Here is a 22,212-nt window from a genome sequence, read left to right on the forward strand (position 1 = left end):
CCTAAGAGGTCTACATCCCATTTCCCTATTAAGATATTTAACCTTGAATTTTAAGCCATTTGGGGGAGTTAATCATTTTTTCCCTGGGTTTCTCTCATGCATACTTGAGTTATACATGTAAATAAAATTCTGGTGTTTGTTTTTTTTGCCAGAATTGTCAATTATTATTATTGTCAATTATTACAGAAGTCTCTACTAAGAAACCAGAGGGTTTTCCTCCTCTCCAATGTGTTTCATGAATACCAGCAATACCACTAATCAGAATATTTAAAACACTTTGAAGATCTATACTGAACGGATAAGCGTTCTTTTTTTTAAATCTGTGGTTCAGAGCCAGTGATACATTCCCTCTGAAGCAGGTTTTGTAAGGTAAGAAAGCTGCCAAGGAATGCCCCAACTCATAAGACTACAAAATGTCTTCCTTCATTTACCATAGGGGATTGAGAAAAAAAAAAAAAAAAAAAAGACTCAGGGGTAGACAGTTTATCTGTAAATCCAAGAAAGCACTTCTGAGCTTCCATATTGCACACGGGGGGGAGGGGGGGAACAAAGCAGGTTAATTTTTTTTAAAGAAGGGGTAGGCAATAAATACTATGTAATTCTTTGAAATGCTTTGTCTTTCTGCACTGCTGGCTTTGTCATCAGCCAATGTTGCAATTACTTTAACAAGCAAAGGAAATGCCAGTCAAGCGCAGCACCTGGGACCTCCTCATCCTTGCAACGCACTAGGCCTCAAAGCGGGAGACAAAAACCGCTCGCGGCTCCTGTTGTGTGTGTGGAGCCCAGGTCAAAAGGGAGTGAAAGGGCCTATGAGCCTGGGTGTGTAAGAGCGCCTAGTCCCCAGGGCCAATGTTTACGTTAGCAATTCACTTCCACCGCTGGTACACTCGGATCAGGCGCCTACTCCGTTCCGTGGGGTCATCATGACTTCAGGACTCTGAAGGCTGCTCAAGTGCATCCGACACCAGAAAGCTTTGTGCAGCCAGATGTGGATTCCACCTTGCCCAGCAGCTTATGCTCGACTGTGACCGGGGCGGACTGACGCGGGGCCGGGCTTTTTCTTGGCCTCCAAAATCTTGGGAGACCCGTTAGGACGGAAAGGTCCGCCCGCCGCAGGGGCTGTGTGGCAAAGCACGGTGCAACCTGGGCAGGTGGGTCGTGGGCCTGTGCCAGCGGCCAGCGAGCCGGCCGGAGACGACAAATAAAATGGGAGATGCTTCTCCGTGGCAAACAGCAGGCCTCGTATTTGAAACGGAAGGCCTGGGCCAGGGAGGTGAGCAAAGAAAGGAAAAGCGCAGGCACCGCTCCTGGAAACCGGGTTCATTCAAACCCGGAGGACAGCAAACCCCGCCTCCCCACGCCGCCGCCCGCTCAATCGCCAAGCGCTCCGGGTGTGAGCTCGCCCCGCGGGGAGCGGCTTGGAGCCGAGGAGGCGGTGGCAGAGGTGGTTTGGGCAGCCCCGCGCGGCGGATAGGCCCAGACAAACAACACCCCTTCCCCCTCCCCCTCGCTCAGCTCAACTCCCACTCGGCCCCGGCCACGCCCTGCCGCCCCCGCCCCCTCGGGCAGCTTTCCGCTCCGCAGCCAGGCCTCGGCCGGGGGCGGGAGGGAAGGCGGTGCCTCGGCGGGGGCCGCCGCGGCCGCCGGAAACTACAAGACCCGACAGCCTTTGAGGCGGCGAGCCGCCCCTCGGCTCCCACCACTCAGAGCGCGTCACCAGGGGCCCAGCCAATGGGGACCGAGCCAGGGAAAAAGGGCGCCCGGGTCCGGATGCGCCTCGGGAAAGCCATGCTCCCTGCGCAGGGGGCAGCGGGCAGTCCGCCCGGCGCGCCGGGGCGGCGGTGGTCGGCGCGCCCGCTCGCCCGGCCCCCGCGCTTCCCCTGAGCGACGGCCCTACTTTTTTCCCCTCTGGCGGCGATTCTGAGGGGTGCTGGAGCAGGTTTCGGGGGGAGGGCGCCGGGAAATGAGTAGGGGGCGGGATATCCTGAGACAACAAGTTTGGCTGTATGGAGGGCCTGCCGGCGGCGGCCGGCGCTAGGAGGCCGAGAGAGGGAGCGCCGGAGGGGCCGCGCCGGGGACAGGAGAGCGGCTGAAGGGATCGCCCCGGGAAAGGGGGTGGAGAGGAGGCGGCCCCGGCGCCCCGGCCCCCGGCAGGTCGGCGGCCAATCCGCTGGGGGAAGGGGTGGAGAGTCGGCGGCTCCGGCGGAGACAGGCCGAGGGGGGTGGGGAGTCGGCCGCGCTCGCGCCGCCCCGGCCCCGCCCCCGGCCCGCGCCGCCGCCCGCGCCGCGCGCCGCCGCTGTCAATCAAGGGCGAGTCAGCCGGGCTCGGGCGGAGAGAGGAGCTGCTACGCCACAGCCCAGCGGCGGCCATTCGCGGAAAAAGAGGCAGAGCCTGTGCCAGCTACAGCCTCCTCCGAGCCACCGCGGGCGGGCGGGACCGGCCTCTCCTCCCGCCTCGCCCCCACCCCCACCCACCTCTATCCCTGTGTCTCCGGCGGAGGGTTTGTCCTGTTAATGCGGGATGAGCGGTACGTATTCTCCACCCCCCTCGGTCTCCTTCACCGCCTCCCTCCCTCCCTCCTTCCCTCCCTCCCTCCCCAGACCCTGCTCGGTTCTCCCCCCTCCCCCGGGGCCGCCGAGATGCTTTAAGGGGAGGAGGAGACGAAGGGAGGGTATCAGGGGGTGGGAAGGAGGGTTGTGTTTTGTCTTGATGTCTGAGAGAGAACAACCTTCTGGGTGTTGCTCTGGAGCGGATGGGTCGGGTTTCAAACCACGTTTTGTGATATCCCCCTCCTCCCTTCCCTCCTTCTCCCCCACCCCCTGCCCGTGTGCGTGGATCGCGGGTTTATGGAGATTAATGTTCCGGGGGAGGGGGAGAGGAGGGGAGGGGGGGGAAGGCGAATAATAATAATCCTAATAACCTGTTGTCGTGGGGGGGGGGTCTGTTGCAGATCAGAAGAAGGAGGAGGAGGAGGAGGCGGCGGCGGCGGCGGCAGCAGCGGCGGCGATGGCTACAGAAGGAGGGAAAACCTCTGAGCCAGAGAATAACAATAAAAAACCCAAAACCTCAGGCTCCCAGGTAAAAGCAGACATATGTATATAGGTATAAAAAACAAACAAGCAAAAAACAAAATTCATCACGAGACGTTAGGGGGAGAGAGGGAGTTCTGTCCTTTAATTGCCCAGAACTGAAGAACAGAATACAAATGCCCATCCGCTCAAAGCATCTTTCTGAGAGTGAGGAAGTTAAATTGTAATTTCATAAAGATTTCACACGTTTGAGGGGTAACGTTGTTTAAAATGACATCAGGAACTCAAGACTAGTGGAAGACAGTGTGTGTGTGTGTTTTCCCAAGGGCATTTTGAGTTTATGAGAATATACTTTAAGAAAAGTTTGTTAGAAATTTCCTTTTATTTGAACTTTATATTACATATCTGCTTGCTTATCCTTCTGTCTTACTGCTTTTGTTGCTATTTCTTTTCTCTTTTTCTTTCTTTCTTTTTTCTTTTTTTTTTTTTTTGGTTTGTCACTTCCTGAGTAAGTTCTGAAGTGTAGAGCTGTCAAAATAAACAAATAAACAAACAAACAAACCCCTTCCAACTACTAGCCTCCACTAAATCCGCCCACTTTTTTCCCCCCCCCTCTCCTTTACCATCTCATTTTGGGTAGGACTCTCAGCCCTCTCCTCTGGCTTTACTGGCAGCTACTTGCAGCAAAATAGGGACTCCTGGTGAAAATCAAGCAACTGGACAACAACAAATAATTATAGATCCAAGCCAAGGATTGGTGCAACTTCAAAATCAACCGCAACAGCTAGAACTGGTAACAACACAGCTTGCTGGAAACACTTGGCAACTTGTTGCCTCCACTCCTCCTGCTTCAAAAGAAAATAACGTTTCTCAACCAGCTTCTAGTTCATCTAGTTCTTCCAGCAGTAATAACGGGAGTGCATCCCCTACAAAAACTAAATCAGGTAATTCTTCCACCCCTGGTCAGTTTCAAGTCATACAAGTGCAAAATCCAAGTGGTAGTGTACAGTACCAAGTGATTCCTCAACTTCAGACAGTGGAAGGCCAGCAAATTCAAATCAATCCAACTAGTAGTTCATCTCTACAGGATTTGCAGGGCCAAATTCAGCTCATTTCTGCAGGTAATAATCAAGCTATACTCACAGCTGCTAATAGGACAGCTTCTGGGAATATTCTTGCTCAAAACCTGGCAAATCAGACCGTTCCAGTCCAAATTAGACCTGGTGTCTCAATACCACTGCAATTACAGACCCTTCCTGGTACTCAGGCTCAAGTTGTAACAACCCTACCAATTAACATTGGAGGAGTGACTTTAGCTTTGCCAGTGATAAACAACGTGACTGCTGGAGGAGGGACTGGACAGGTTGGCCAGCCTGCTACTACTACTGATAGTGGGACTTCCAACGGGAGTCAGTTAGTTTCCACACCCACCACCACCACTGCTTCTGCCAGTACTATGCCGGAATCTCCCTCCTCCTCCACTACCTGCACAACCACTGCTTCAACATCTCTGACGAGCAGTGACACGTTAGTGAGCTCAGCAGACACGGGCCAGTATGCAAGCACATCAGCCAGTAGTTCTGAACGCACTATTGAAGAATCTCAAACACCTGCTGCTACTGAGTCTGAAGCACAGAGCTCCAGTCAGCTTCAGTCTAATGGAATACAGAATACACAGGATCAATCAAATTCTCTTCAGCAGGTGCAGATTGTAGGCCAGCCTATCTTACAGCAGATCCAGATCCAACAGCCTCAGCAACAGATTATTCAGGCTATTCCACCGCAGTCGTTTCAACTTCAGTCAGGGCAGACCATTCAGACCATCCAGCAGCAGCCTTTGCAGAATGTTCAACTTCAAGCAGTAAATCCGACTCAGGTGCTTATCAGGGCTCCAACTTTAACACCTTCAGGGCAAATCAGTTGGCAAACTGTACAGGTTCAGAATATTCAGAGTCTTTCAAATTTGCAAGTTCAGAATGCTGGGTTATCCCAACAATTAACCATCACCCCAGTGTCTTCAAGTGGTGGCACAACTCTTGCTCAGATTGCTCCTGTGGCTGTTGCTGGTGCCCCAATAACTTTGAATACTGCCCAGCTTGCATCAGTGCCTAACCTTCAGACAGTGAGTGTTGCCAACCTGGGTGCTGCAGGTGTTCAAGTGCAAGGAGTTCCAGTTACAATCACTAGTGTTGCAGGTAAGTTACTACGGTCTTTTCTCTATAAGATCCTTTTACATGGTTTTTAATAGTAATTAGTTACTGCTTTTCCTTGCTAACTCTTAGGTTTGATGTAGATATCTGAAATAAACATAATTATAAGGAATCTAAAATCAAAGGAATATTATATTAACTGTCATAACTATAGTCATCAGTGTGACCCATTCACATCTGTACCTTTTTCTATTAGGGTTTATGTGTTAAATTATGCTAGACACTTTTATAAAGTTACTCTTCTGTGGAGCAAAACTTCCTGATTAGAGTCATGAGTGTCTTCTGTAATTTAGAGATCATATTTGAATACACTTGAACTCTTCAGAAAGAACTCTAATAAAAATGGTTATATCTTCTTTAAAAGGAAGTGGGTTTAAAGCTGACTTGGTAATACAGTTGTGAACTTGTTGGAGTTTTAATTCTACTTTGTAATAAGGCTAGCTTTTTCTTAAATTGGAAGTTCCTTTTGCTTCGGCATCTTGTTGCTCATCCTTTTGCATTTTAGTATACAGTGTTGTTTTAAACTAGATATTGATGCAGTTTAGAGAGAACAATTTTAAGTTACAAATCAATTTTTATGTGTGCTTTCTGCTAAAACCAGGATTTTCTCAGGATTTTGAATATTTACATATAAAATTATATTTAAATCTTATGGTTCCATTATTTTTAGTGTGAAGTTGTTGAAAAGCAGTTAAAAATGAAAATAGTAGAATGCCACTAATTTGAATTCTAATAAGGTCATTTTAAAACCAATTGTAAAGCAATTATTTGTTCTATAAAGAGGGACTTCTGAATTATTTGGAAAACTAGTCTTATTAAGTATTAAATTTTCTCGACTCGTCTTATTTTATCTGATAGCTTTTGTTTTCTCATAATTAAACACTTTACTGATTCTGATTTGGTGAAAACCTAGTTGTGTTTTAGTGCCTTTGATACTGTCAGATCAGTTTAATTAAATATTTTTATTTTGATAATCTGAAATGAATAAGCACATCACTTTTTTTTTTTTAATTTTTATTTATTTATGATAGTCACACAGAGAGAGAGAGAGAGAGAGGCAGAGGCATAGGCAGAGGGAGAAGCAGGCTCCATGCACCGGGAGCCCGACGTGGGATTCGATCCCGGGTCTCCAGGATCGCGCCCTGGGCCAAAGGCAGGCGCTAAACCGCTGCGCCATCCAGGGATCCCCAGCACATCACTTTTTAATGACCTTTCTTGAAACAAGCTTCAGGAAAATTATGCTAGGGTTTTTGTTTTACAGTTAATACCTAAAGTTGATGTATATAGTTATAATTGAGTATTACCAGATAGAGTTCTCTGATTAAGAATAACAGATTATGAGTTTTATTTAGATGCCTATTACCTCTAAACCAAATCTATTCAGTAGAATTTCCTGTGATGATGAAGTGTTGTATATCCTATCTGATATGTTAGCCACTAGCCACATGCGGCTATTGAGCATTTAAAATGTGGACAGTGCAACTGAAGAACTGAATTTTTAGCTTATTTAATTTTTAATTTAAATAGCCACATGTGATTAGTGGCTTCTGTACTGACAGCACAATAACCTGATCAAAGGGTATTTTGGCTGTGGTACTTTTTCCCCTAACGCTATTACAGCACAATTATATAAGTATTTTTCTAGATTATAACCCATAGCTTGCTTTGTTCATACTCTTAGTAAAAACTGACAATATCTTATTTCTGAAAAAATGTCTGTTTTTAATGGGTTGAATGACAGTTTGCATTATCAAAGCAAAAGTTACTTCACTTCTATTTTGATTTGCGTATTAACCATTAGTGAATTATGATTAAGGTAATTGAATAATTTATAACTTAGGTTAGGAATAGTTAATTTTGTGCTGCAATTAGTATCAGTTACAACTCATAGTTTTCCCTTTACCCATTGTGAGGGTAAGTCATTGATAGTAGAAGTGTGATCTTCTGATTGCCTAACTCATATTTATTTGAATGATACATTATTAGGAAGGCAGGATCCACTTTCTTGAACTGTAACTTTGGGGGTGTGGTCAAGGAATTTGCTTTTCAAATAAACTTTCCACGTCATTCTAAATCTCACTGAGATTTGAGAACCAAGGATCTAGACATCAGTCGTGAACCATAAAGCAAAATACCGAAGCAGTTGGGTGTTGGAGCTAGTTCATGTGTGCCGCAAGGAATGGATTTTGATGGCAAAAAGAACTTAGGGTTTTAATTTCACAAGCATGTATTAACTAGCAATATGCTGAGCATTCCCAAGAGGTACGTTTAGTCTTCATTTTCAGGGCTAGTTTTTTTATTTTTATTTTTTTTACTAAAGGAGTTTACATGATTTGGGTTTCACTTAAGTGTATCAGGATATTTAAACTTCACCTAGTTGGATTTTTTTTTTTCCTGAACTAAAAGATTTTAAATTTCGTTGATGTTGAAGAGTTTATATTCCAATAGATATGCTCAGTCGTTTTAAGAAGATAGCCATGTTTTAAAGACTAGAAACTTACCAACTTCTACAAGTCAATGTAACTAATCTGGCCTAGTTGTTGACGGATTTTTACCTTACGTTTTTAATATAGTAGGTGCTTGACAAATATTTGCTAAATTAAGGTGTAGAGGAGATGGAGAAGATAGCACTTTGGGATTGGGAGTAATGCTGTGGAGTAGTTTTAATGAAGCTGATGAAATGGCTCTTTTTTCTTTAATTTCTTTTGGCTTTGAGCTTTTAAGACATTAAGAGTGGGACACCAGGTACTTCACTATCTCTAGAAGAGGGAAAATGAGCAATAAGTGCCCATAGACCCCTTTTATAGCTGAGTCCTTGAAGTTCTGATCTTCTGCTTTGTGTCCCCACCTTTTGGTACTTTTTGGTTTTTTGGTTTTTTTGTGTGTCCCCTCCTCCTGACTGGTAGTATTTAATTTATTTAATTCATGGGAAAATTTTTGCTGTAAATATTTATGACACTATTACCAGCCTTGAAAAAATTACTAACAATAGTTGGCTTTGACAGATTGTAATGACTAGCTCAGTAACAACAGGCTAAGTTATCCTCCATCCTCATGTTACTCTTCAAGAGATATGGGAAGGGTCTGGATGATATGGACAGGAAAAAAATTGTGTAAGGTAATCATATGAAGTTCGTGAAGCTAGGGAGCTTCATACTTGATTTTATGAAATGAGAATGTTAGTGACAACCTAGGAGGAATCTCTTTCCTTGATAATGAATTCAGCATAATGTGTTTCTGTGGTTTGGTCTCTCTCAGAATCTTGACTTCCAGGCTGAGCATCTAGCATTTAATTAGTTGGAATTGTAGTGGGAACTAAGTATATGTTCCTTCAACATACTTACTGTTTGTTCCTTGTTAGAATTAGGAGTTTGACTTTGGAGGAAAAGAATTCCTTCTTAATAACAAAGATAACATCGTACTGCTGGTTTCAGAACATCTTTAGTTTTAACTAAGTGAGGAAAGCAAGATATTTGCGGTAAAAAACTACCTATTTTGCATGGTGTACTCAGGTAGCCAAAGAGCCCTAAATAAAATGAACTTTAGAAGTTACATCTGCTTAAAGAATTTAGAACACTTAGGGGACCATTGATATCTAAATCTGTAATTAACTTCATTGACAGGATTTGATTTGGTTTTGGGTAACAGATCATGTTTTTGCTTGTGATGGAGGGATTTTTTTTTTTTCATTTTAGGGGCAATTAAAATGTTTAATTCTTACACAAAAGTTCAAACTCAAAGATAAGATGTTGCTGGCCCTTCAAAAACTTAGCTGTCTAACTTTACTTTTTTTGGAATTAGAGTATGAAACCTTGGGATGTAGCAGAATCAGGAATGGGAAGGCCAGTTCTTCATAATTAGGGAAAATGGGGCCCAAGCAAAATAATTGATGTTTATATTTAATTTAGAAACCAAACAATGAAGTAGAATCAGCCTCTTACACCAAATCTTTTTTACAGAGCTACTAAAAGTAGGTATTGACTTGAACTTTAATGCTAATATGATTTTTCTTCACTATACATATATTCTGTTAATTTGGATTTTCTTAGGCATCTTAAAATAACATACATGGGATGTATATATATCTAGATATATAAACACATTTGTGTGCATAACTATATAGATATCTAGTTATTTCTTTTTTTTAATCAAGTTTGCTCTTGTAGTTTTATTTCTCTAAAATCTTACAGTACCGTTTGTTACATATTGAGCTTGTTATGAGGAACTTATATTTTGTACCCTGTACAAGTGATTTAGGTTTTGAATTACCAAGTTGTTTTTACCCATTAGATGATATATAGCATGACCTTTAAGATTTGTTGATGACATAACAATATCATTACCAATTTTTTAAGTTTTTCACGGACGATGAAAATATATCCAATGTAGAGCCACATTAATTTTTAGAAAGGCATCTTTGAGGAGGATTTCAGGATAGGGAGGGGCACAAGGGGAAATAGTTTTAATTATCTGCTTTTTGAATCTGAATCAAGGAACATAAATAAGTAATACTTGAGGAATACTGGAGCAGGCATAAAAGCAAGTTGAAGAGAAAAAAAAAAGGAAGCTTGATTAAGAAAGAAGATAGGGGAAAGTGCCATAGATAGGTCTTAGAGAAATAACAGATTTATAGGATGATAGAATTTTAGTTTGAAAGTATCTTTGAGGTTATTGCCACCAGTTATAGCCTTTTGGTATCACTGCTAAAGTCTATTTATAAAGGAATTTTGTATTTTTCTGTTATAAGTAAGAGCAGAAATATGGGTCAGAGGTTCTACAGTGCTACATGAAGTACTTGGGGGATGACATAGAAAGAATTGACAATGAAAGGGGAAATCTGTGGGCTCTTCTACTCTTGATTTAGTTCATAATACTTGACAGTTTGCTACCTAATGAATGAGCAGATTGTGGCAAAGGGGAACCTGTTGAACTACAAATTGCTTATGTATGTATATGGTGAGATAAACGCATGATACTGTAGTTAACCAATGTAATTTAAAGATAATTGAGCATCTCTCCCCCTCCCTCATTCCTTAGTGGTATTTTAGAAATGAAACTGAAGCCCAGAAAAGTTGAATGTCTTGTACTTTTTGGCAGAATGAGGACTAGAATTTTTTTTTTTAAGATTTTATTTATTTATTCATGACAGACACGGGGGGGGGGGGAGGGGGGGGGGGAGAGAGGCGCAGAGACAAAGGCAGAGGGAGAAGCAGGCTCCATGCCAATAGCCTGATGCGGGACTTGATCCGGGGACCCCAGGATCACACCCTGGGCTGAAGGCAGGTGCAAAGCTGCTGAGCCACCCAGGTATTCCCAGGACTAGAATTTTAATGGTGCTCCACTTGTCTTTCTGCTGTATCGCTGGCTTTGTTATCCAAATCTTTTGCTAGTAGATGAGTAAATGTAGTTGAAGTTTAGGGACCAGACAGGGAGAGTAGCTTGACTTTGTCTTCTCCAGATGAATTGTGTCTGTTGTCACTGGATATTCAGCTTTAGTATATTGAATATAGTGTTGGTAAAAAGCACAATTCCCTAGGTCTCCTTGTTATTGAGTTTAATGGTGGAATCTTAGTGGTAGTATTTTGTCCTCTCTTGAAAGAGCAAAATCAGAACTAATGAGATTAATAAATTCTATATGTTGGTAAGCAAATTCTCAGGCTGTCCAGATAACTATATCTTTTCCCAAACTATATTTAGAAATGTTTTTTTTTTTTTTTTTTTTTTTTTTTAAAGAGAGTTGTGGAGGAAGAAAAACATTTATCATTTCCCATAGAGTGTGTCAGGTGCTAGGTTAGATATTTTATATTATCTCATTAAAACCCACGATATCTTTGTAAGATGATCTTGTGCCTGTTTTACAGAGAGCCTCATGAGCTTTATTTAAGAAAATTTGCTCTCTAGTAAGTGGTAGAACCATGATTTAAAGTCATCTGTGATTCTGAGGTTTTTGTTCAGGAGATCTAAGATAAAAGGATGAGTTCACAGGTAAAGGCTATTTTTCACCCTTTTGTGTCTGATATATCTTTAAGTCCCACAAAGAGTAAATGGTTTCGAAAATTGAAATGCTGATTATGCAGTTAAAGTTTCTTCTAGTCCTAACATCCTGTGGCACTGGCAGACAATTATGACTAAAGGTAGTAAAAGACATGGTGAGTAGAAACTATTGTGGCTGCATGGAGATCTCTGTGTTAAACTCACATTTTAAAATACATGAAAGGTAGAAGAAAGGACACAGGATTAAGAATGAAAACAAAGCAGCTTGACATTTTAAGAATAATGTCAGGAAAGCAGAAACTCATAATAAAGTAGGCTTTTAAAATAATTTTAAACAACTTTTAAGGCTTCAGATCACAGCAAAAGACACTTACTACTTGAGTATAATGGTGCAATATGAAGAAAAGACAAAGCTGCTCCACTCTACCTCTCTTAACCAGCAAGGAAAATGCACTTCCAGCTGAAATGACTAGACCTGTAATTTACTGAGATTATTTGTTCAAGGTAAGTGAAGAGATAAGGGACATTTAGTTACCTTCTGGAAGTCAGAATGATCCAGATAAAGTGCCATCCTAGGGTCAGAAGGAACTTTCAAATTCAGTTTCAGGCTGGTATAAATAACTTAAAAATTGTGCAGCATTGAAGAATTGAGCATGAATAAGTACCTTACTTTTTGAAAACATCTTATATTGCAGACAGATGAGTTTCATAACGTCTTTAACAAAGTTGCTGAATGAATTATCTAGTAGTTGGCTTCTGAGCATTTAAAAAGGACTTCAGGGATCACTGGGAACCATATGGGTTCACTAAGAAACTAGGTTTATTTATTCTTTCTCTAGAGTTTCCAGATGAGTAGAGAAAAGAAATAATGTCGCCATAATATGTTTTGATTCCAGCATTGATAGTCATGATTTCTTTATTGTTAATTTTTCTTAAAGATTTTATTTGTATATTATGAGATACAGAGAGGTGGAGACATAGGCAGAGGGAGAAGCAGGCTCCCTGCAGGGACCCCGATGCAGGACTCCATCCCAGGACCCCGGGATCATGCCCTGAGCCAGAGGCAGACGCTCAACCACTGAGCCACCAATGCACCTGTCATGATTTCTTTAAGGCTCATACCTGATTGCTCAATTACATGAAAAATGATTGTCTCCTTCGATAGAAGTCTTTGGTATTATGGCATAGGATTCTATCCTGGAACACAGTCCTGTTGAATATTTTTAAACAAATATTATAGTGAAAGATGGCCTATTTAAATGAATTTAAAGATGAGGGAAAGCTGGGATACTTTGCTATTAATTATGATGGGGATAGACTTGAGATTCAAAGTGATCTTAATGGTCTGGAATGCTGGGTCAGAATTAGCAAAATAAATACAATAGATCCTCTGTTTAAAGGGGTAGGGGAAATTGTATACCCCCAAGATGAAAAACCTAGGTTGGCAGCAGGACATGTGAAGGTGATTTGGGATTTATTGGCTTAATATGAACTAAGTAGAGTAAAGCTCCTCCTTTACTTTGTGTTTGTCAGGCCATTTATACAGTATTGCGTGCATTGCTAGGTGTGCCACATTTTAAATGAAACTGGCAAGCATATCAGGAGATATTTCTGAGATGCAGAGTGCGGGAAAACATTTCACATTAGCAATAATTGAACTGTGGAGGGTTTTATTGTTAAAACAATAGGAAGTGTGACCACTATCTTTGGATATATGAAAAGCATTTTTTTAAAAATCTGTTTTGTTTGGCCCTAGGAAACTAATAGAATATGTATCTTTACAGAGACTAGTGCCATAAAGTAATGGAATGGTTTGTTTCAGAGTAGTGATCTTTCTTTGAGGCTGGATGTCATCTGTCAGAGACCCTGCAGAATATAGAAGAATTTCTTGTATCAAAAGTTTGATTAGGTAAACTGCAAGTCTTCTTCTAATCTAAAATAGAAGAGTCTATGAATATTTGATTATATGGTCCTATTCTGGGTACTTCCATCCAGCATATGGTGAGAATTCTATCTTAAACATAAATGACCAAATATTTAGGGATTGGGGTGGTGAGGATTTGAGGGTCATATTTACCATTTTTCTTATTATAGTGGTAGTATAATTAAGGTGAACTTTATTAAGCAATAAATGTAATAGTTTGATTCATAAATAGATTTCTATTCTTCACTATTTGTTAGACTTACTGTACTCTTTGATGCCATTTTTTATGTTATTTGTAGCTTTATTTGGTGACTACCAAAGCATTAATGTTTTAGACATATACTTCATTGTCCAACATTGATTTGTAGTTAGGATATTTTATCTTAGTGGCTCTTAGTTATGTTTCTGATACTGTCACTTTAGTATGCACAACATGATTACTTTTTCTTTAGTAGAATTGGAGAGCATTTGGAAAATCTAGGATGCTGATAGAGTTCAAACTCTGGAAGCACTCATAGCTTCAAATTTGTTAATTTACCCTGTGGAGCAAACAGATCCAGTATGTCTTTCTTTCTGGTTCAGAGTATCTAGCACATAGGTCTTTTTTAAAAAATTATGCAGAAAATACTAAACCTATCAGGCACTGAAGTATTTTCATGTCAAGATAAAATTACAATTTTCCAGAATCCATTGCTAAATGGATTTTATTTATTGCTAAATCCTTTTTATTTTTTTTTTTTATTTTTTTTTCCTTTTTATTTTAAAAGGAGAAAGGCTTTAAAAAAAGTCTTTGAGACTTGAGACCCCTTTTTTCTTTTTAAGAGTTTATTTTACAGAGAGAGAGGAGTGTGCACGCATGCACATAAACGTGCTTAAGTAGGGGGGAGCAGCAGAGGGAGAAGGAGACTCTCCACTGAGTAGTGAGCCCGATGGCGGGCCTCAATCCTAGAACCATGGGATTACGACCCGACTGAGCCACCCAGGCACCCCTTGAGACCTTTTTTTAATAGAAAAAGTATTAATTGAGGTACGTGAAGATTCTCTTTTCTTTAGGTATGGTAATAAAGTTAGGAGTAGGGACTATCTGCTTTATCAGAGAGGTGTGGTTCAAGTAGTAGGTTTATTACTGCTGCAGACATAGGTACTGAGAAGCTTTCTAGAGCACAGGTATTTTGTGTTCTCAGTGATAGGTGTGGCTGAAAGAGGAAACAAAAGAGGCACAGGAAAAAGAATATTATACTCACATGTCCTAGGGAGACTGTCACTGTACACTGAGAGGGGATCACATGAGAGGGAATGCCAAGGGAGCTGGATCAGCTCAGCAGGTGGGAAGCAGAGAGCAAGAACCCATGGGCAAATGCTTTTTAATTGGGGAAAGTCAGGATGGAGTACACAGAAAAGAAGTGAGAGAATGTCATTTACTAAATATTACTATGTCACAGTTGGGGAAGGTAAGAAGGGAAACTGCTGCAGGAGCCACCCTTATCATGTTGGTGCACCTGAGTGCCTGGGTGGGGTGCTCACAATTTGCTTGAGAAGTTGTATAGCCCGCAGGAAAACATTTTAAATTTTATAATACAACGGGAATGAAAATTAGAACTCTTAAATTTTTGCTTGGGTACTGCTCTTCATTAGTTTATCAATCCTGGGCAGACATGTTATAATTGGAGTTTTATTCCTTTTCTCATTTGTAAAATAGTGGTATTAATTCCTTCCCTTTTTACCTCATAGAGTTGCAAAAATCAAATGGACATAATACATGCAAAAAATGTTTGAATATTATAAAGAAAATTCTACAGTTGACCCTTGAACAGCATGGGGTTAAAGGTGATGACCTTCACATAATTAAAAATTCCCATGTAACTTTTAATTTCCCCCCAAACTTAACTACTAATAGCTTATGGTTACCTGGAAGCCTTAGCAATGACTTACAAAGTCACTTAACACATTTTTTATGTTGTATGTATTATATGCTGTATTCTTAAAGTAAACCAGAGAAAAGAAATTGTTATTAAGAAAATCAGAAGATACAGTGGGAGAATGAGTGGTTTTAGCTGTGAATATTAGTTTGAGCTAAATATTAGATGCAAATGAGAAAGTTGTACAAAAGGAATATCAGAAACCTTTGAAGTCCAACTAAGGATAGAAAGAGGTGTATCTGCTGGTGGAAAAGAAGCCATGTATTTCATTGCACAAGAGCTAAGTGTTTGCTGCATGCTCAGTCTGTGTTAGACTCTGAAAGTACTTACCTGTTTTAAAAGGATGCCCCTGTTGGGGAGATGAGGCTAGCATGCATTAAACAATTACAGAGCAGCTACAATTACGTATGAGAGTTCATACTTAAATACTGGGTTTTAAGATACGGAAAACAAGTTATGAAAACTCAGAGACTGCTGAGATCAGTGGGTTGGAGTAAACAAGAAAGGTTTTCTGTGGTGAGGACTTGAAACAAGTCTCAAAGATTGGTTTGGAAAGTGGACGTTTGAGTCTGACAATGGAAAGGTAAAGAGAGAGGGAGCCAAGTAGCTGAACTTGAAATGAAAAGCACAAAGTCCTCATGTGAAAGCATGTAGCTAACACAGTGAGTGACGTTCTCTCGTCTGTGCTGCCGTAGCAGTGTGGCGGTCTCAGAGTATCTCTCAGGGTACACCCAGTGAGCAGCCTGCCACCTTTGCTTCACAGAAGTTGTGTGTTTATTGGACTGTTTCCTGATGTTTTGTTTGAAGAAAGGATTCTGCCAAAATAATAATAAGTTTGAAAAAAAATAAGTTTGAAAAACATCTAGTGGATGGAAGAGATTTAATGGAAAGATTGGTGAAGCAAGTGATATTAAAGTGTTTTTCTATAGATAAAAGTGTGGAAAAGTTAGAATCAGGAGGCCAGTAAAAAGCATGTTGTTGATTAATTTAGTCATGAATTCACAATGGCCTTTAGAAAGGCTATGGCAGTGAACTTGCTTAATATAGAGAACAGGTTGTCAAAGTACCCTTCAGTGCTGAGTGTCAACCTGAAAAAAGTGGTAAGGGATTAGGTAAAAACATGAAATTTGCCAGTTCTTTTCCTCTACTCCATATCAAGTATAGCAACAGGCATTTAAGAAACTGAAGATGAAGTGAGATATGCTTGCTGCTCTCATAGAATATATTATCTGTTACAGAGACCTACTGTATTTTATTTCTTTGCTTCTAAAATGTACTTTTTAAAAACATTTTAACATCTTTGAAATTGAAATGCGTCATATATTCAAAGACATGTCATAATTTAATTAGCAGATTTTTTGTCTTCACAATCACTTGCATCTTAGACTCAATGGAATATGATGAATATATAGTTAAATTAAAATTATAACACAGCATTTGGTTTATAAAGCCTATGAGTGAGGTGTTACTAGAAGCCCACAGGAAAGAAAAACTAGTTGTTTCTAGGCTTCCAGAAATGTTTTCATGGAGTGGGTTATAACTGAGCTGGACCTTAATGGAGTACTCAAGTTTTGCGAGGTCAGGATGAGGAAGGCCATTTTAAATAGTTATGTTGGACTTTACATGCAGTTTGGAACTCTTTTAGGAATTTTTCTACAAATGTTACAAAATTCACACTGGAATCAAGAAATACTAACACACTAAAGTTGAATTGTAAACCTGTGGGCAGGGGCTGTGTCATATATATATATATATATTTTTTTTTTTTTTTCAACTTGCACATTGATGAATATTGCTTGGTACATTATAATCCTGATACTGAACTAGGGAAAAGGACACAGGTGAAGAACTTTGATTTCATAGGAGAATGGGATCAATAGGTCCTTGGAATAGATTCTACGTGCATACTAAAAAAGGAATGAGAGATTTTATGATCATAAAAGGAAAAGTGATTAATAAAATGAAATAAAAGGAAATTATATCTGATTGTTCCATATGTTGGAGCTGCAGGTTGAGAATCTTAGCAGTGAGGGGAGTTTTGAGGAGAATCCAAAGGTGTTTAAAGTTTACAGGTTGTTTCTGTCCCTCTAAATTTATTATGAAGGTACCTCATTATGTGGCCAGAGAGGGTTTAGTATAGTTCTGTAAATAATGAGTCAAGTCACCATAGCTTTTTGTTCACAGAAGCGGAGCTGCTTTTGCACAGGAATATAGGAACCAGATAGTGATCTGTGCTGTGGTAAGTGGGTACCTGTCCCTGCTGTGGGGGGTGGGAGAAGGGGTGGAAAATCCTTGTTTGGTGGTAGTTGAGGGTGCCTACGCCAAGGAGTTGAGGAAGAGGGAAGAAGAAAAGAATAGGTGCATATGGTGACACGTACTGACTGAATTTATATAGGAGAAATGATTATATTTAAAGTGGTTTGTAAATCCTGTACATTTTCCCATATATTTAAATCTACAGATGAACTAATTTGAGATGTTAACATTTGACAGATATTTGTCACAAATGCTACAAATTATAGTATGCTTGTTGAAGCAGTAATTTGATTATTTTAATTTTATCATAATTGTGATTTTTTTTCTAAATTGAATTTATTTATTTTTAAAGATTTTATTTATTTATTCATGAGAGACAGAGAGAGAGAGAGAGGGGCAGAGACACAGGCAGAGGGAGAAGCAGGCCCCATGCAGGGAGCCCGATGTGGGACTCAATCCCGGGTCTCCAGGATCACACCCTGGGCTGCAGGCGGTGCTAAACCGCTGTGTCACCGTGGCTGCCCCATAATTGTGATTTTTTTTAACAGTTTTATAAAGTTAGAACACACTGTATTTTTGTTTCTAGAATTTCTCTCATCTTTTGTTCTCATTGGCAGGATATTAGTATGTATTTTTTTTTTTTTTTTTTTAAATATAACACTGGGAGGTTTTTTGTTTTTTTTTTAAGATTTTATTTTTATTTATTCATGAGAGACACGGGGGTGAGAGAGAGAAAGAGGCAGAGACACAGGCAGAGGGAGAAGCAGGCTCCATTCAGTGAGGGGAGTTTTGAGGAGAATCCAAAGGTGTGCCTGACGTGGGACTCAATCCCGGGACTCCAGGATCAGGCCCTGGGCTGAAGGCAGCACTAAACTGCTGAGCCACCTGGGCTGCCCTGTATGTTGATTTTAATGGTAAGGCACGTATATGGATTTAGTAATCTCTTGATAGACTTTCATCCATTTCGTGGACTGTCTGCTGGGAGACTACATTTATAAATTCAGCAACTGGATATTCAGCATCTGTTTCGTGAGGCTTGATGTCTTCCTTATACTGTTAAATACATGGGACTGAACTCCCTCTTCCATAATGTTCTAATGGGGAAAGAAATTAATTAATTTTTCTTCTATGAATGAAATAAGTAAAAGAGTTCTTTAACTTATATGTTTGGCTCACATTTTTTGTATATTTGTAGTATGCCAGAAACTGCATTTACTCTTCAGAACACTGTATAAAGTTAAGCATTGTGGTCATGTGCAAAAAAAGCTAAGGTCTAGAATGGTAAATAACATGCTCAGGGTCACATAATCTAATAAACACATTTTGTCTCTAGAACGCTGCACTTTGTCCATTAGTACTTAAATTGTCTCACAATACACTCCCCACGTGCTATAGTGTATGTTTCCTGTGGTCATTTGTGAAATTGTTTCTTATGCGTCTTCTGTGCTTAAACATTTTATATTTATTAACCCATTTAATTTTTGCAATTCTATGGAGAAGGTAATGATGGTGACCTCAGTTTATAAAACAGGAAACCAGGGCTAGCAGAGGTACTATCTTGGGCATAATCATACTGCCAATATATTAGGCACTAATAAGCTAAAGTAATTTTTTTAAGGTTGGTCTGGGTGAACAGGACTATCACCTATCTTTACAGCTAAGCAATGCTATTTTAAATAACTTATTGTAATTAATGCAGAATATTCAGTAAGGTATAGATTCCTATATCTTTAGCTGAGCATTCTACTCTTTATCTACCTTTAGGGGCATAGGGCATAAATGCCACAGAGAGGATTAGAAAGAGATTTTATTACTTTGTATCCTATGTTGATTGGGAATTTGAAGTTAGGAAGAACCTTTCCTTTATTAAATATATGTGTACCATAAATCAATTTTGAATGAGTTTTTAAAAACAGATTCTAAGACTATAAGCCATAGAAGAGTCTTAGATTTCATTTTCACTAACATTTATAATACAGTAATATTAATATTCAGTGTAATATTAATATTTAATATGTAACATTGATATTTATATTAAACACTTAAATATAATCAATATATAGTAGTTAATATATGTTATATTAACTATGTTATACTGATACAAAAATCAATAAAATTGTCAGGTATGCAAAAAAGTGTATGCTTTATGAGGCTTACATTTCATAACTTGTTGAACTGCATGTGACGAGTGAGTAGATAGGAATTTACTTTCTGAAGGAAATATTAAGAAATGACTTTGACAAAACCCGAAGGCAGTAAGATTTATATGTATAGAACTTAGGTTCTTCAGATAATTCTGTTGTCATTTTTGTGTACCATTAGTTCAGGTGACAGCCTTGGTGCTTTACCTTTATTATCGTCTAGTGGATAAATAATAATAAAACAAAATTGAATATCTACCTTATAATATACCAGACATTGTTCTAGGTGCTGGGGCAAACAAAACAGACATGTTCTATAATCATGGGTCCTGTTCTTTATTTTATTTTTTATTTTATTTATTTATTTATTTTGGGTCCTTTAGGTGAATTTTATCTCATAATTAGATTATTGCTGTTTTTAATAGATGAGGAAATCCCAGCTCAGAAAAGTTAAATAATTTGCCCAGTTTTATAGAGTTAATACATGGGCATATTGGGAAAAGAACCCAAATTCCATGTGGCTTCAAAAATCTTACTCCAGTTTAATCATAAATCCTTAGGGCTGGGAAAATTAGTTTCTGTGAAAAGTTTTTAAAAGGTTTTTTTTTTTTTTCTTTCTCCTTTTTAAAGTAACTACCAGGGGTACCTGGGTGGCTCAGTTAAGTGTCTGCCTTTGGCTCAGGTCATGATCCCAGAAAGTCCTGGGATCAAGCCCTACAGTGGGAAGTCTGCTTGTTCTACTCCTGCTTCCCTTCCCCTGCTCATGCTCTCTCTCTTTCTCTCTCACTCTGCTCTCTCAAATAAATAAAATCTTTTAAAAAATAAAGTAACTACCAAAGAAAATTGAAGACCAGTTTACATTTTATAAGAGTTTGATACACCAAAGTAAATTTATAGTCTGTGAGAATGGAGTAAATTTAGTTCAGTCTCTATATTTTGAAAAGATGAGATTGAGTTTCATTTTGCCCGTCTCTATTTTGGTGTGTGTGTACATGTTTATATATATATATGTGTGTGTGTGTGTGTGTGTGTGTATATATATATATATATATTTACTCTTTATAAACATTGAGTAAAAAGGAGATTATATTCTATATTTATGAACCTGTTTATCACCTTCCTTGTTCTCTCAACACTATCCTTTAAGGATACCAACTCATTTTGGGATAATTCTAAAAAATTAACTAACATACTTCTCACACTCCCACCCCTACCCCAAGTCACAGAGTAAATTGTTGAAATCAGAATGTTCACAGCTTTCAGTGTGCTTTTATTTATTTTTGTTTATTTATTTTTTAAAGATTTTATTTATTTATTCATGAGAGACACACAGAGAGAGGCAGAGACAAAGGCAGAGGGAGAAGCAGGCTCCATGCAGGAGCCTGATGTGGGACTCGATCCTGGGTCCTCGGGATCACGCCCTGGGCCGAAGGCAGGCGCTAAACCGGCCGAAGGCAGGCGCTAAACCGCTGAGCCACCCAGGGATCCCTCAGTGTGCTTTTAAAAAGATTCTCTGATAGCTATCTGAACAGGTAATGATAACTATGTATAATTTTCAAAGTGGAAGGCAAACATGTTTCATTCCATAAGCAGTTTGATGAGCAGAGGTAACCATGATATATTTAAGAAAAAAGCTCTGTTGCTGGGTAGCAGGTTAACTCTGCCACTAAATAGTTGTGTCACCTTTGGAAATGGAGGTCTTGGCTTTTTCCTTTAGTTACAATGAAATGTTTGTATATGTATTTTGTAAAATAAGGTATTTGAGATATTTTTGGTGTTAATATTTTATAATTTTAAGCACAATTATATGAAAACCAAATTGAACTTAGATTTTATTTCAGTGAGCCAAGAGGAAAACTCAGGAAAAACATCATTTAACTGCATTTCTAGTTTCTAAATCAGGTTTATTACTTTTGGGAGTAAAACTGTGAATGAGATATGTCCGTATTTCTAAATATGTCAAGTTTTGCTTTTATTAATGGCAAAGTTTTTGAAGCCAAACCTAATATTGAGTCTAATGCTATTCTCCTTTAAGAAAGGTCAGTCTTTAAGTTTGAGGCGTTATTGAGGATTTGCAAAATTTTTAGAAAATGATAAGCCACCGTCTTTTTTTTTTTTTTTTTTTTTTTTTAAGATTTTATTTATTCATGAGAGACACAGAGAGAGAGGCAGAGACACAGGCAGAGGGAGAAGCAGGCTCCATGCAGGGAGCCCGATGTGGGATGCGATCCCGGGACTCCATGATCACGCCCTGGGCTGAAGCCTGAGCCAAACCCCTGAGCCACCTGGGCAGCCCAAGCCACCATCCTTTTAAACTAAGCACATGCCTAGCCTTCAGCAACAGAAAAAATGAGGGCCAAGACTCTATACCCTTGGGCATTCAGATTGTCATCTGGGAACTCCTCTGACTCCTCAAAATGTTCTTGCATTTGGGTATAGACATTGAAGATGCCTAGTCAGAGACCAGCTGCCCTTTAAGCCAGGGAGTATATTTGCTTAGACCTGAGCTCCTCTAGCTAACAAGCAGCATAGATTAGCCCTGTGAGAATAAATGTTGCAGCCACAGTAACTACACAGAGAGCTCTCTCATTTAATATTACCTCCTAACTTTTCCAAAAGCTAGATCCTGATCTTCAGACCAATGATTTTACCACAGTCCTTGTTGCCTTCTTTTTTTCTCTCCAACTTAACAATGATCATCTCAGCTATGTGTTTTATTACCTTACCACCTCATAACT

At 39.6% G+C, this 22,212-nt stretch overlaps 1 protein-coding gene across 1 annotated transcript in view; it reads left to right on the top strand.

The window, feature by feature from the left end:
* Window positions 1–2,299: 2,299 nt before the first annotated feature.
* The window catches only part of SP4 (Sp4 transcription factor), a 76,745-nt gene continuing 56,832 nt past the window's right edge, over window positions 2,300–22,212 (top strand). Inside the window, exons 1-3 of the mRNA XM_038557073.1 lie at window positions 2,300–2,528; window positions 2,952–3,079; window positions 3,671–5,225. Coding sequence (XP_038413001.1) covers window positions 2,522–2,528; window positions 2,952–3,079; window positions 3,671–5,225 — 1,690 coding nt within the window. The 5' untranslated portion in view covers window positions 2,300–2,521. The remainder of the gene's footprint in view (window positions 2,529–2,951; window positions 3,080–3,670; window positions 5,226–22,212) is intronic.

This window comes from Canis lupus, chromosome 14 (genome assembly GCF_011100685.1).
Source record: "Canis lupus familiaris isolate Mischka breed German Shepherd chromosome 14, alternate assembly UU_Cfam_GSD_1.0, whole genome shotgun sequence".
NCBI classification, from domain to species: Eukaryota; Metazoa; Chordata; class Mammalia; order Carnivora; family Canidae; genus Canis; species Canis lupus.